Source organism: Rana temporaria, chromosome 1 (genome assembly GCF_905171775.1).
Source record: "Rana temporaria chromosome 1, aRanTem1.1, whole genome shotgun sequence".
NCBI lineage: Eukaryota > Metazoa > Chordata > Amphibia > Anura > Ranidae > Rana > Rana temporaria.
Window position 1 is genome coordinate 324565980 of NC_053489.1, and position 14735 is coordinate 324580714.

Genomic DNA, 14735 nt, shown 5'->3' on the forward strand with positions numbered 1-14735 from the left:
CAGTAGGTCCGGCGCGGGAGCGCGCCTAATTTAAATGGCACACGCCCCTTTGAATTAGGCGGGCTTACGCCGGCGTAAGTTTTCATGCAAGTGCTTGGTGAATCAGGCACTTGCGATGAAAACTTGCGGCGGTGTAACGTATCAATTTGGGATTTTCTACGATACGTTACGCCGCCGCAGTTCTATGTGAATCTGGCCCCCTGTTCTTTAAATGAATTAAGAGCTTTAAGTTCTACTCAACAAACATTACTCTCTTTGAGTGCTTTAGTAATTTTGTGGGTTATGCAGAAAACTTCCAGGATCCTGAAAGGTTTCTGCAATCATTGCTATTGGTTTTCACTGTGCCTTGAAAGGCATTGCATGTCTGTGAGCATATATATTGTATATTATTTTTTTTATTTAGTTATTGAAACTTGAATACTCAAGTAGTACTATAGGCAAATGTTTTTGTTTCATTTTGGATAGAGTAAGGGAGGGTTAGAACCAGTCAGATTTTTCTTTTGCCATCTGTGTCCTATTGGGGCGATTTCCCTTCACTTCCTGTCCCATAGGCAAACAGGGAAGAGGCAATCCCTGCAATTTAAAAGGGAATTTCTTGGGGACCCTCAGATTACCAGAACTGGTGTTCCTACTGGAAGATTTCCCCAATATTACTATTCAGGGGACAACCCACAATTTGGGATTTTCTTTTACTTTCAATGACAATGGTAAATAGGACAATTAGAGAGGATGAATCTCCCAGAAACACATACAGGGGGGGGGGCGGAAGAGGAGCTTTTGCCTTCAGGTATACTTTCAGACAAAAGTGGTAACCAATTTCCCTATGAATACAACGAAATGGAAACAGACATGCATGGCTCAATTAGAAAGACAAAACACATAAAAAGGGCCGTTTGTTTTTATGATCTTCATATTGTATTAAATGGTAAAATGAAAGTTGAACTTTAAGTTAAAAAGAACATTGATTTTACATAAGAAAAAAATGATCATAAAATTGTTGGAGAAAGGTGTTCTACTATATCTTCCAAATGTTCACAGATATTCTCAGCAAATGTATCTTGCAAGTTATCTGCCGTACTTTCTTCAGAGGCCATTAGAGGTGGTGAAATTGAAGGCATATTTTGCAAATGTTCACAGACAGTCTCAGGAAATACTTCTTGTGACTTCCCAGCAAGAGTTTCTTGTGAGGATGTTATAGGGGGTGTAGTAGAATTTTCTCTGTCCTGTGACACTTTGAAATCAGATGTGGGAAGCTCAGTCACTACAGTTTCATCAAGAAGAGGTGTTTTAGGTGGACTGGGTGCTTGCAGAAGAGTTTCTCCATCCAAACTGTCATCAAAATATAATCCATCAAGTATCTCTGAGGCAGCATCAAGATAGTCATTAACTGATGTCAGATTGCAAGCTTTGGAAAAAGGGCTTGCGGCTTCCCCACAATCTCCGTCTATGGTGTGAACAGGTGCTGAGGTACTTGGCGAGTCATTGATCAGATCTATATTAGACTCCATGCTGTTACTTTTACCAGGCAGTGTATCAACATCATTACTGCTCGGCACATCGAGTTTCTCTGGAGTGTCACTATCACTGTCAATTCTGATGACAACTGGAGAACTCTTTTCATGTTTGCGTTTCTTCTTGTGTTTCTTCTTTTTCTTTTTATGTTGTTTGACATCTGGTGTGCTTTTTCCTTCATACACAATCTCCACACTGGGGCTCCTTGTCCTTTTCTTCCATTTAGGCTTGTGTTCATTTGAAGATTTATCCAACAAACTATCCTCAAAGTCTCTTAAGGCTGTCTGTGTATGAGCCTCTTTTCCATTGGCAACTTCTGTCTCACCATTGTTGTTATTTTTGTTCTGTGGCTCCAAATGTCGGGTTTTATATTTCCTCTTACCACTGGGTTTGTCAGACTGGGTTTGTTGTGCACTAGTTATAGTAGCACGACTGCTGTTTGATCGGCTTCTTGATTGATGATGATGCTTATCAGCAATAGTTCCTCTGCGCTTCCTTGGCTCTTTCTTTTGAGAAAAGGCCTGTAAATGGTAATCAGGACTGTCAGAATATCTCGAGTAATGGCCTCTACCACGGGAATGTTTTTTATAGGACTTTTGCAATTCTTCTCCATTACGGTTTCTGCTATAGTATGTATACTCCCAGTGATAAGTACTGCGATAGTTGTCTGTATTGTCAATGTCACGACTTTGCGACCTCCCTCTGCTATGCTTTCTATTTCTAGAGCTGGATCTATTTAGCTCTCTGGAACTTTCACTTGACAAAGAAACAGTTCTACTCCTCCAAGATGAACTTCTATCTCTACTACGTGATCGCCTCTTTTCTCTCCCGCTTTTATGCTTCTTTTCTCGAGATTTAGTTCTTTCTTTATCCTTACTGTGCCACTTTTTGTGACTGTCATAAGCCTTATTGCGAGAAGAACGAGAATAACAATCAGAGCTCAAAGAACGTTCCCGCCACTTTGATGTGCCTTCAATGAAACCATGTTTTTTGTCTTTTGTGGATTCAAACAATTTTTTAGAAGATATATCTGTTGATCTTTTTTCTTTCTTCTTTTTTGAATGAGATTTGTCACTGGGTGTCTTCTGCTTTTGTTTCATTTTGCGTGATGGCTTATCACTTGATCGAGATGAAGAAATGGAAGATCTATGCGACTCACTGCTGTCATATAAAGTAAAAGGTTTTTCTTGGGTCTTTTTAGTTTGTTCAATCTTCACTTCACAAAGGGAAAGTTCAGAATCAGAAGAGAGCTGAACTAATTCTGGGGTTCTTTCTGCAAGTGGTTTAACAAAACCCACTATAATGCAGTCATCAGAAGGAATGCTCTGGCTCTGAATATCATCAGTAGCTTCTTTATTTATATTGGCAGACTCCAGTCTACTACTTGAAGGTTCCTCATCTGAGCTATCTAAAGTAGTTAACTGCTCCACCGTAGAGTAGGAAGGTCCGGGCGTTTCATCATCCCAGAGAGCTTGACCAACTTCAACAGAAGAGGAAGTCACATCAGGATCTCTTGTATCAACTACATCTGGGGATATGGTAATTACAGAGGATTCTGATGCACTACCTTCTTCATATGAAGGTGCAGGACAATCATAGTTGGCATGCTGGTCATATGCATCGATATTATAAGGGCAGCGTGCAAAATTAATGAACTCATGAAGAAAGTGTTCTGTACGGTGAAGCAGGAAAGGCTGCAAATCCTCTAAGAAGGCTTGACTTTCCATGTCAAATCGAGTAACATTGCTCATAATGATGTGCTGCACAATGTTAACAAGGGAACCATGAGTGCCAAATAACACTGTCAATTCCCGCTTAAGCCAGGGTATAAGCCGATGAAGGCAAGCAGGATTTCTGCGGAAGAATTCAGCAGATATATCACGGTAGCGTCCTCCATCCTGAATATTCCTGACGCGTATTCCAGATCGGTAAAGTGCTCTCCTGAAGTTTATGAGCTCCTGCTCTTGAATTTGTCTCATTGTTCTTCCCTCTGCACTTGCTTGTCGTCTGGAAGCTAGCCTTCTCATCATCTGTTGAATATTGCTGCCCCTTTGATGAGATTGTCTAGTTGTATATCCCTCAAACAGAACACCATTGTCTGGAGGTGTAAATGTTCTGTGTGCAGAAGATCTCGTTCGCATGGGCAAGTTACTATCCCCGGTCATTGTAGTACGATAGCGAAATCTCTGCCCATCTGGACTGGCAAGAGAGCCATTTAAAGTGGGACGCAAAACAAATTCTTTGAAATCATCTTCAGCTCGCACACTATGAAATATAGAATGAAATGGCTGCTTGCATAGAGGACATTCTGCTTTGTTTTTTGACCATTCCTTTATACATTTAAAGCAAAACCTATGGAGGCATCTGTCTAAGTGCGATATGTTTTCAAAGCGGTCCAAACATATGGGACATTTTGAGTCCGGAGAAACATCTGTTGGGGATCCTTTATTGTGCGATTTCTTGGAAGCAGCCTTAGAGCTGCCTGCTACTATGAAGTCATCTGTTGATGTTGACTCCATCTGCAAAAGAAAGAATATGTATAAGAACATGAAAATTGTAGTTTTATTTACTAAAGACCCTACTTACAGCACCTAGAAAAAGATTTAGACAGGTGTGGAGAAATGCTGTAAAGTATGAATGCTTCCAAAAATTTATATTTTCACAAAATGCAAATCAAATCAATATTTTGTGCGACTACACTTTGGCTTTAAACCAGCATCAATTCTTACACTTGCATAAAGTCAAGTATTTTGTAGGATTAGGACAGACATAGAGACACAGTATGGGAACACACGTATACACAGACCGTATGGGAACACACGTATCCAGTATACAGACACAGTATGGGAACACACGTATCCAGTATACAGACACAGTATGGGAACACACGTATCCAGTATACAGACACAGTATGGGAACACACGTATCCAGTATACAGACACAGTATGGGAACACACGTATCCAGTATACAGACACAGTATGGGAACACACGTATCCAGTATACAGACACAGTATGGGAACTAGAGGTCGACCGATATGGGTTTTTCTCTGGCCGATAGCCGATTTATGATGCCGATTTTTTTGGGCCGATATGTTAAGCCGATTTTTCAGGCGCTTTTGGGCTAAACAGTAAAGTTGGCCCATATTTTTATTTTTTCGTCCAAAAGTTTTCATTACCTGTTTTTGTGTAATATATATATATATATATATATATATATATATATATATATATATATATATATATATATATATATATATAAAATATTATATTATATTTTACACATAAACAGGTAATGAAACTTTTGGATGAAAAAAAAAATATGGGCTAACTTTACTGTTTATTTTTTTTTGTTAAAGTATATTTTTTTCCCAAAAAAATGTGTTTGAAAGACCGCTGCGCAAATACCGTGTAACATTAAATATTGCAGCAATCGCTATTTTATTTCCTAGGGTCTCTGCTAAAAAAAAAATATATAATGTTTGGGGGTTCCAAGTAATTTTCTAGCAGAAAAGTTCAGTTAATTGATAAGTAGCAACATTGTATATCTTTTCTAAAACTTGGCAGGCTGCCCAGGAGAGAGAGAAGGTCTTCTACGGGAAGCTTCAGGCAACTTGCATTGACTTCTATTACAGAAGCTTTTTGCAAGTCGCGGTGCTAAAGTTTAAATCGGCATTTTTAAAACACAAATCGGCCGATGCCGATTAATTTAAAAACGCCAAATATCGGCCAACCGATATATCGGTCGACCTCTAATGGGAACACACGTATCCAGTATACAGACACAGTATGGGAACACACGTATACACAGACAGTATGGGAAACACACGTATACACAGACTAGTGATCGACAGATATTGTTTTTTTGGTGCCAATACGATACCGGTATTTCAGCCACCTCTCCTGCCGATATTTTGTACATTTATATTTTTTATTTTACCTTTTTTATGTTTTTTTATCGCTGTTATTGCTGTCACACAGAATGTAAACATCCCTTGTGACAGTAGAGCCGGGTTCACACCGGGGCGGCACGACTTTGGGGGCGACTCGGCAAGGCGTCCTGAAGACTACTTCAGAGGCGACTTGCAAAATTACTTCTGTATAGAAGTCAATGCAAGCCGCCCCTGAAGTCGTACAAGAACCTTTTTCTAAGTCGGAGCGACTTGAGAATGGGACGCGACTTGTCAGGCGGCTGAGTCGCCCCAGTGTGAACCGGCTCTAATAGGCACTCTTTATTGAGAGACCGGGGGTCTATAAGACCCCAAGCCCCTCCTCTGCACTTCAAAAAATTCAAAACGTCAAGATCTTCATTTTTGAATACTTTGTTTTTTTTAAACTGGTGCCTTTAATCATTTCCTGCCTGGCCAATAGTCATATGACAGCCGTCATAGGATTTCCGCAGTGTGGAGCGTGCGCCTGCCGCATCACTAGGGACCCGATGCGAGTGCCCGGCGGCCGCAATGGCCGCCGGGCAAACTGCGATTGCTCGTCACAAAGCCAGGGACGAGGATCTCTGTATGTAAACACAGAGATCCACGTCCTGTCAGGGAGAGGAGACCGATGGTGTGTCCCTTGTACATAGGGACAAAGATCGGTCATCTCCCCTAGTCAGTTACCTTCCCCACAGTAAGAATCACTCACTAGGGTACACATTAACCTCTTGATCGCCCCCTAGTGTTAACCCCTTCCCTGCCAGTCACATTTATACAGTAATCAAAGCATACTTTAGCACTGTTCACTGTATAAATGTGAATGGTCCCAAAATAGTGTCAAAAGTGTCCGATCTGTCCGCCGCAATATCGCAGTCCTGACAAAAATCGCAGATCATTACCATTACTAAAAAATAAATGTCATGAATCTATCCCTTATTTTGTAGGCGCAAACCAATCAATAAACGCTTATATGGGAACACACGTATACAGACAGTATGGGGAACACACGTATACAGTATATGGGGAACACACACAATTATATATATATATATATATATATATATATATATATATATATAATCAGTATATAGTCAGTATGGGGAACACACACACATAGTATACAGACAGTATGGGAACACAAACAGTATATAGACAATATGGAAACACACGTATCCAGTATGGGAACACATAGACAGTATGGGAACACACACACACATAGACAGTATGGGAACACACACATAGACAGTATAAAGACAGTATGGGTGGGTATATATATATATATATATATATATATATATATATATATATATATATATATATATATATATATACACACAGTACCTTCCAGCCCAGTCTCCAGTCATGAAATGAGTGGGACAAGTAGGGTGAGGACTATGGAGCTCCCTCCACACACAGCTTCTGCTAAGTCATAGTGACAGCGCCAGTCAGCACTATAAAGGGACAATGTAAATAATGGAGGGGTAGCGCTTATAACCATATATATCCGGACTAACCATTGTCCCCGGCTCCTCTTTCCTTCCTGGTTTCCGCCGTCTTCCTTTCTTCTCCCTCATGGTGACCGTTGAGTGTCCCCAACACCACCAACTCTCATTACCTTCCCAGCCTATTACACAAGCAACCTCCGTTCTCCGCCCTACCAGGAAGACCGGGGCGCCGGGAACCTGCCATAGAGAAGAGCGCCAAACGCTGCCCTGGAGGACTAGACACAGCGATGGCTGCCCCCTGCAGGCGAGGAGGTGGAAATGCACACAGGCTGTGTTTCTAACTATTCGGCGATGAGCAGGGGGTGATCGTTGTCCATTGTTTTATAGTATATTAGATGCACTATAGATCTGTGCACGTGAAATAATGTTTATCTTAGCAGGGTGCTCTGATCTGCCAGGAATAAAGATGGCCACTCTTCTCCCCGGGGACCTTTGACCTTAACGTGCGTTGCTATACAGCGCCAGACATCAACACAGGAGGAGAAGGGAAGGCACTGTGTGCAGATATGATGATCCTCAGCCGAAGAGCTCAGGGGAGACTCCTATCCTTGGTAAGATCTGGGGAGACTTATTAATAATAATAGGATCAGATCCTATTATCTCTTCCTTCTCATGCTGGCATTCATCAATCACAGGTTATATAGAAGACCATGTGGATGTATATAGACAGACACAGCTTACATCTGACATCATTTAGTGACCATACACTATAGTCTGTGTAGATCTCACGGCTCTTTCACACCACCAAAACGCACTCCAGATCCGTTCCTGATGTGTTTCTGCATGCGCGGTTTTGGCGCTTTCCAGTGCGTTTTGTATACGTTTCTAGATGCTGTTTCCCTTTTTCGTTCCCATTTTTTCCCCCACTACTGTGTCCAGTGTGTTTTTGATGTGTTTTACTGCGTTCCAGTGCAGGAAAAATGCAGCATGTTTTACTTTTTTTTTATCTGGATCTGCACGCACTGGTGTGAACTATGCCATGGGAAACCATGTAACCTACTTTCCATGCGTTTTTGATCACTAAATTATCACTAAACCCACATCATAAAAAACAATCGATAAATGATGTATTCCATGCTGTTCATACTCATTCAGTCACTATGAGATTATTTTTCTGTATTCTGCAAAAAAAAAAACTAGTTGATCCCGCTGCTCTCTTTCTCCACCTTCTGTCAATGTCCCCAATTCAGCTAGGGTTATTATAGCTGTGGTGGCAACTCTGCACATGCTCAGATTTCAGTGAGTTTTTATGCTGAGCATTTCCTCCCTATCACATCTGAGCAGCCCATGTGACCATATGACTATAGAGCAGGGGTAGGCAACCTGTGGCACTCCAGCTGTTGCAGAACTACAATTGTAACTGCCAAACTGCCAATCCCATCATACCTCTGGGAGTAATTGTAACTGCCAACCTTGCAATGCCTCATGGGAAATGTAGTTCCACAACAGCTGCAGTGCCACACTTTGCCTATCCCTGCTATGGAGTCACACCTCTGGGCGTGCACACAGTGGTAAATAGCAGCCCACTCCCTCCCTCCTCCTCCATGTCCACTAACCAGCTAAACGCAATGGTGGCAGGATATTACATAAGGATTAATGGAGGCCTCACCTCCCTCTTATTCTAATTCGGTTTGTCTGATGAAAACGGCCATTTTCATCAGACGAACCGATCGTGTGTGGGCCCCATCGTTTTTTTTTTTTCCCATCAGTGAAAAAACGTAGAACCTGTTTTAAAATTATCTGATGGTTAAAAAAACGATAGAAAAAAACGATTGTCTGTGGGGAAATCCATCGGTTAAAAATCAACGCATGCTCAGAATCAAGTCGACGCATGCTTGGAAGCATTGAACTTCATTTTTCTCAGCACGTTGTTGTGTTTTACGTCACCTCGTTCTGACACGATCGGATTTTTAACTGATGGTGTGTAGGCAAGACTGATAAAAGTCAGCTTCATCGGACATCTGATAAAAATATCCATCAGACCGTTTTCATCGGATGAACCGATCGTGTGTACAGGGCATTAGACACAGGCTGGAGGGACGTGACAGCCTGTGACTAGCAGAAATCTGCCCACATCATGTTATTGCCCAAAAAAATAAAAACATTATAAATATATATTTGTATGCCAATTTAAAACCGTTTACTGATGTGAATTATTTATTTTTACTCTGTATTCCAAAGGCTGTGTATATATATATATATATATATATATATATATATATATATATATATATATATATATATATATATATAATGTCAACAGCAGCCATGCACCAAGTACAACTTTCATACAAGTCGAAAGATATACTATATAAATGTGAAGAAATAATTCCGGATGGCTACACTTCCAAAAATCCTTTTATTGAAGCTTCGTATGACAAGTGGTTGCCAGATGGAGCAGGGGACAAAGAGGTAGACGCGTTTTGCGTAAATGTTAGCGCTTAGTCATTACCTATATAAATGTGCTAGTGCTTGACCATATTAGTGAACATTCCCCATAATGAAGTCACGTGTCCTGTGAGAAAATGCGTAGGGTCAGAGCGTGGATGATGTCACGATGCTTAAGGAAGGCAGAAGTGAAGTAACACACAGTTGTGTGGGATAATACACACGATCACCATATTTCATAATAAGGCTGGATATATTTGGTGCAATATTGCACCTGTTATATGGTATTGTAAAAAGTTACGTTTGGATAACTAATAACATTTTAAAAGGATAAGCACTATCTTAGGCCCCTTTCACACTGCCACGACTTGAAAATTGTGCGTATTTGACGCAATTTCATGGAATGCCTGTGTAAACTTGAGGTCTATGGACCGCAACTCTCATCAAAGTCGGGCCAAAGTAGTACAGGGACTATTATTGGGAATCATGGGGTACAACTTGTCATGCAACTCTGATGTCCAAAGTTGCAGGAAAAGTCACACAAGTGTGAAAGGTTTTTTTTGTTGCTGAGCGGGGGAGTGAATGAGGAGAGAACCAGGAGAATTGGAATGGTAAGATCGGTTATACTTTGAAATGCTGTCCTTGGTTCCCTTAAAAGGGACAAAAGCATATTTTGACCAAACATGATATGGTCAGTAGGTCCAGAGGAGAGTACATCTGGTGGTGGTAAAAACACAGAGTGAATTAAATAACAAGGGCACACATGGTGGAAGGTTATGAATAGAAACAACACATAAGATATTATTTTAAAGAGAATTTGAACGTTCTGTACTGTACAGTCAGGTCCATAAATATTGGGACATCGACACAATTCTAATCTTTTTGGCTCTATACACCAACACAATGGATTTTAAATGAAACAAACATGATGTGCTTTAACTGCAGACTTTCAGCTTTAATTTGAGGGTATTTACATCCAAATCAGGTGAACGGTGTAGGAATTACAACAGTTTGTATATGTGCCTCACACTTTTTAAGGGACCAAAAGTAATGGGACAGATTAACAATCATAAATCAAACTTTCACTTTTTAATACTTGGTTGCAAATCCTTTGCAGTCAATTACAGCCTGAAGTCTGGAACGCATAGACATCACCAGACGCTGGGTTTCATCCCTGGTGATGCTCTGCCAGGCTTCTACTGCAACTGTCTTCAGTTCCTGCTTGTTCATGGGGCATTTTCCCTTTAGTTTTGTCTTCAGCAAGTGAAATGCATGCTCATTCGGATTCAGGTCAGGTGATTAACTTGGCCATTGCATAGCATTCCACTTCTTTCCCTTAAAGCAGTATGCTTCGAGTCATTGTCCATCTGCACTGTGAAGCGCCGTCCAATGAGTTCTGAAGCATTAGGCTGAATATGAGCAGATAATATTGTCTGAAACACTTCAGAATTCATCATGCTGCTTTTGTCAGCAGTCTCATCATCAATAAATACAAGAGAACCAGTTCCATTGGCAACCATACATGCGCACGCCATTACACTACCACCACCATGCTTCACTGATGAGGTGGTATGCTTTGGATCATAAAAAGTTTATTTCCTTCTCCATACTCTTCTTTTCCCATCACTCTGGTACAAGTTGATCTTGGTCTCATCTGTCCATAGGATGTTCTTCCAGAACTGTGAAGGCTTTTTTAGATGTTGTTTGGCAAACTCTAATCTGGCCTTCCTGTTTTTGATGCTCACCAATGGTTTACATCTTGTGGTGAACCCTCTTTATTCACTTTGGTGAAGTCTTCTCTTGATTGTTGACTTTGACACACATACACCTACCTCCTGGAGAGTGTTTTTGATCTGGCCAACTGTTGTGAAGGGTGTTTTCTTCACCAGGGAAAGAATTCTTCGGTCATCCACCACAGTTGTTTTCCGTGGTCTTCCGGCTCTTTTGGTGTTACTGAGCTCACCGGTGCGTTCTTTCTTTTTAAGGATGTTCCAAACAGTTGATTTGGCCACACCTAATGTTTTTGCTATCTCTCTAATGGGGTTGTTTTGTTTTTTTCAGCCTAATGATGGCTTGCTTCACTGATAGTGACTGCTCTTTGTATCTCATATTGAGAGTTGACAGCAACAGATTCCAAATGCAAATGGCACACTTGAAATTCTGGACCATTTATCTTCTCCTTGTAAATGGGATAATGAGGGAATAACACACACCTGGCCATGGAACAGCTGAGCAGCCAATTGTCCCATTACTTTTGGTCCCTTAAAAAGTGGGAGGCACATATACAAACTGTTGTAATTCCTTCACCATTCACCTGATTTGGAAATTCCCTCAAATTAAAGCTGAAAATCTGCAGCTAAAGCACATCTTGTTTGTTTAATTTAAAATCCATTGTGTTGGTGTATAGAGCCAAAAAGATTAGAATTGTGTCGATGTCCCAATATTTATGGACCTGACTGTAAATATGGATGTGCACTAATATGGTCAAGCACTAGTACAGAACTTGTGCATTTATAATTTATTTATTTTTTCATGTGACCCTGCTGAGCAGATTCCACATTTCCTATCCCTATGACAACTGGGCAGAAAATAAATGGGATAGTTGTTACTGGGACAGAATGACAGTAATAACCTGACTGAGGTTCCAACCCTTCCCCAGTTTTAATGGGGGAAAAAAAGTTTTGTTGTAGAAATTTCCCACTAACCCCTGTCCAAATAGGAAGTAATGGAACATTTTCCAATGGGGTATAGACTGCACCGAAAACCAGATGAGTTCTATCTCTGCTGCATTCCATCCAAAACTAAAAACTTGGGTTTGAGTTGGGTTTAAAAAAATGAACAACTTGTAGTGTTACTAAACTCAGTAATATGAAAATAGTTCATCCTGCCCCACAGCTTATAAATCTTATTTTTACATTAAAATATTGCCTCTGTCTACCTTTTTGGCTGATCTGTATACCACGGTCAGTGATAAACTGCAGTTTCTTCCGTGCTGAGAGTTCAGGAAGGCGGAGATTTTCACTGTAGCCTATATACACACGCCCACATGTGTGATGTAAATATCATGTGACCTGGCTATCTCTGAGAACAAGAAACTTCTCTCCAGCATAAAAGACACAACTGAGCATGTGCAGGTTGGCTTTCCCCAGATACACAGTGCAGAGAGGGAAGGATCTGTGCATACAGGATAAAACAGCCTTTTTACACAATGCAGAGGATTAACCCCTTAAGTTCCACAGTGAGTATAACAAGCATGCCATGCTGCATATACAGACAGATTTTACCGTTGTGGGTTTAGTAACAGTTTAAGACAGAAAATGTATGCATTTTTATAAAAGATCTAAAATATTTCCTTTTTTCCTAGGTTCTCTTTTGCATTGTGATCATTTCCTGGGGTTTTGTGCTATATGCTGCAAGACTTTCGGCTTTATGGCAGTTGCAGGCCAAATACCCCAAACAAATCTTAAGCTAACACTGCTAGAAGATTGGGCGCCTGCTGTCATCACTTTGCTGCAGATGAGTGATAACCCATGCCACCACCTGACATGGGGTGATGCCACAACCATGGAAAATATTTTACAGAAAAAAATGAACATTCCAAAACTATAACATGGCACCACCAATTTCGTGTCTTGGACTTTTTTTGTAATAAAAAATGTGACTGGCCTAGTCCTCTTTGATACAGAACTTCTCCGTTGTGTATCTTCATTGAAACGGATATTTCAGGAGATGTGACCGTTTTTACATCTTGTTCAACTCTGATATGGACAGGCCTGTACTAAGAATGTATGAGACATTTTTGTTAAAGTAACACATCCAACATTATTTATATATATATATATATATATATATATATATATATATATATATATATATACAGGGAGTGTAGAATTATTAGGCAAATTAGTATTTTGACCACATCATCCTCTTTATGCATGTTGTCTTACTCCAAGCTGTATAGGCTCGAAAGCCTACTACCAATTAAGCATATTAGGTGATGTGCATCTCTGTAATGAGAAGGGGTGTGGTCTAATGACATCAACACCCTATATCAGGTGTGCATAAGTATTAGTCAACTTCCTTTCCTTTGGCAAAATGGGTCAAGAGAAGGACTTGACAGGCTCAGAAAAGTCAAAAATAGTGAGATATCTTGCAGAGGGATGCAGCACTCTTAAAATTGCAAAGCTTCTGAAGCGTGATCATCGAACAATCAAGCGTTTCATTCAAAATAGTCAACAGGGTCGCAAGAAGCGTGTGGAAAAACCAAGGCGCATAATAACTGCCCATGAACTGAGAAAAGTCAAGCGTGCAGCTGCCAAGATGCCACTTGCCACCAGTTTGGCCATATTTCAGAGCTGCAACATCACTGGAGTGCCCAAAAGCACAAGGTGTGCAATACTCAGAGACATGGCCAAAGTAAGAAAGGCTGAAAGACGACCACCACTGAACAAGACACACAAGCTGAAACCTCAAGACTGGGCCAAGAAATATATCAAGACTGATTTTTCTAAGGTTTTATGGACTGATGAAATGAGAGTGAGTCTTGATGGGCCAGATGGATGGGCCCGTGGATGGATTGGTAAAGGGCAGAGAGCTCCAGTCCGACTCAGACGCCAGCAAGGTGGTGGTGGAGTACTGGTTTGGGCTGGTATTATCAAAGATGAGCTTGTGGGGCCTTTTCGGGTTGAGGATGGAGTCAAGCTCAACTCCCAGTCCTACTGCCAGTTTCTGGAAGACACCTTCTTCAAGCAGTGGTACAGGAAGAAGTCTGCATCCTTCAAGAAAAACATGATTTTCATGCAGGACAATGCTCCATCACACGCGTCCAAGTACTCCACAGCGTGGCTGGTAAGAAAGGGTATAAAAGAAGAAAAACTAATGACATGGCCTCCTTGTTCACCTGATCTGAACCCCATTGAGAACCTGTGGTCCATCATCAAATGTGAGATTTACAAGGAGGGAAAACAGTACACCTCTCTGAACAGTGTCTGGGAGGCTGTGGTTGCTGCTGCACGCAATGTTGATGGTGAACAGATCAAAACACTGACAGAATCCATGGATGGCAGGCTTTTGAGTGTCCTTGCAAAGAAAGGTGGCTATATTGGTCACTGATTTGTTTTTGTTTTGTTTTTGAATGTCAGAAATGTATATTTGTGAATGTTGAGATGTTATATTGGTTTCACTGGTAAAAATAAATAATTGAAATGGGTATATATATATTTTTTGTTAAGTTGCCTAATAATTATGCACAGGAATAGTCACCTGCACACACAGATATCCCCCTAAAATAGCTAAAACTAAAAACAAACTAAAAACTACTTCCAAAAATATTCAGCTTTGATATTAATGAGTTTTTTGGGTTCATTGAGAACATGGTTGTTGTTCAATAATAAAATTAAT

The 14735-nt window shown here is 40.6% G+C and overlaps 2 protein-coding genes across 3 annotated transcripts; one reads left to right on the forward strand and one right to left on the reverse strand.

Moving 5' to 3' along the window:
* Positions 1-884: 884 nt before the first annotated feature.
* TOPORS (TOP1 binding arginine/serine rich protein, E3 ubiquitin ligase) lies at positions 885-7184 on the reverse strand. Of its 2 annotated transcripts, XM_040360351.1 has the most exons (3): positions 6957-7184; positions 1143-4031; positions 885-1100 (listed from the first exon to the last, which is right to left on the reverse strand). In XM_040360351.1, exons 1-3 carry the CDS (start codon positions 7014-7016, stop codon positions 987-989), a joined length of 3063 nt encoding a protein of 1020 aa, XP_040216285.1. In that variant the 5' UTR covers positions 7017-7184; the 3' UTR covers positions 885-986. The 2 variants fall into 2 exon arrangements, with proteins under 2 accessions (XP_040216285.1, XP_040216275.1); XM_040360341.1 differs by having other exon boundaries at positions 885-4031; positions 6957-7183.
* A 49-nt stretch (positions 7185-7233) lies between these two features.
* SMIM27 (small integral membrane protein 27) lies at positions 7234-13022 on the forward strand. Its single transcript, XM_040360363.1, has 2 exons — positions 7234-7498; positions 12700-13022. The coding sequence occupies exons 1-2, from the start codon at positions 7454-7456 to the stop codon at positions 12805-12807; spliced, it is 153 nt and encodes a 50-aa protein (XP_040216297.1). The 5' UTR covers positions 7234-7453; the 3' UTR covers positions 12808-13022.
* The last annotated feature ends 1713 nt before the right edge of the window (positions 13023-14735 follow it).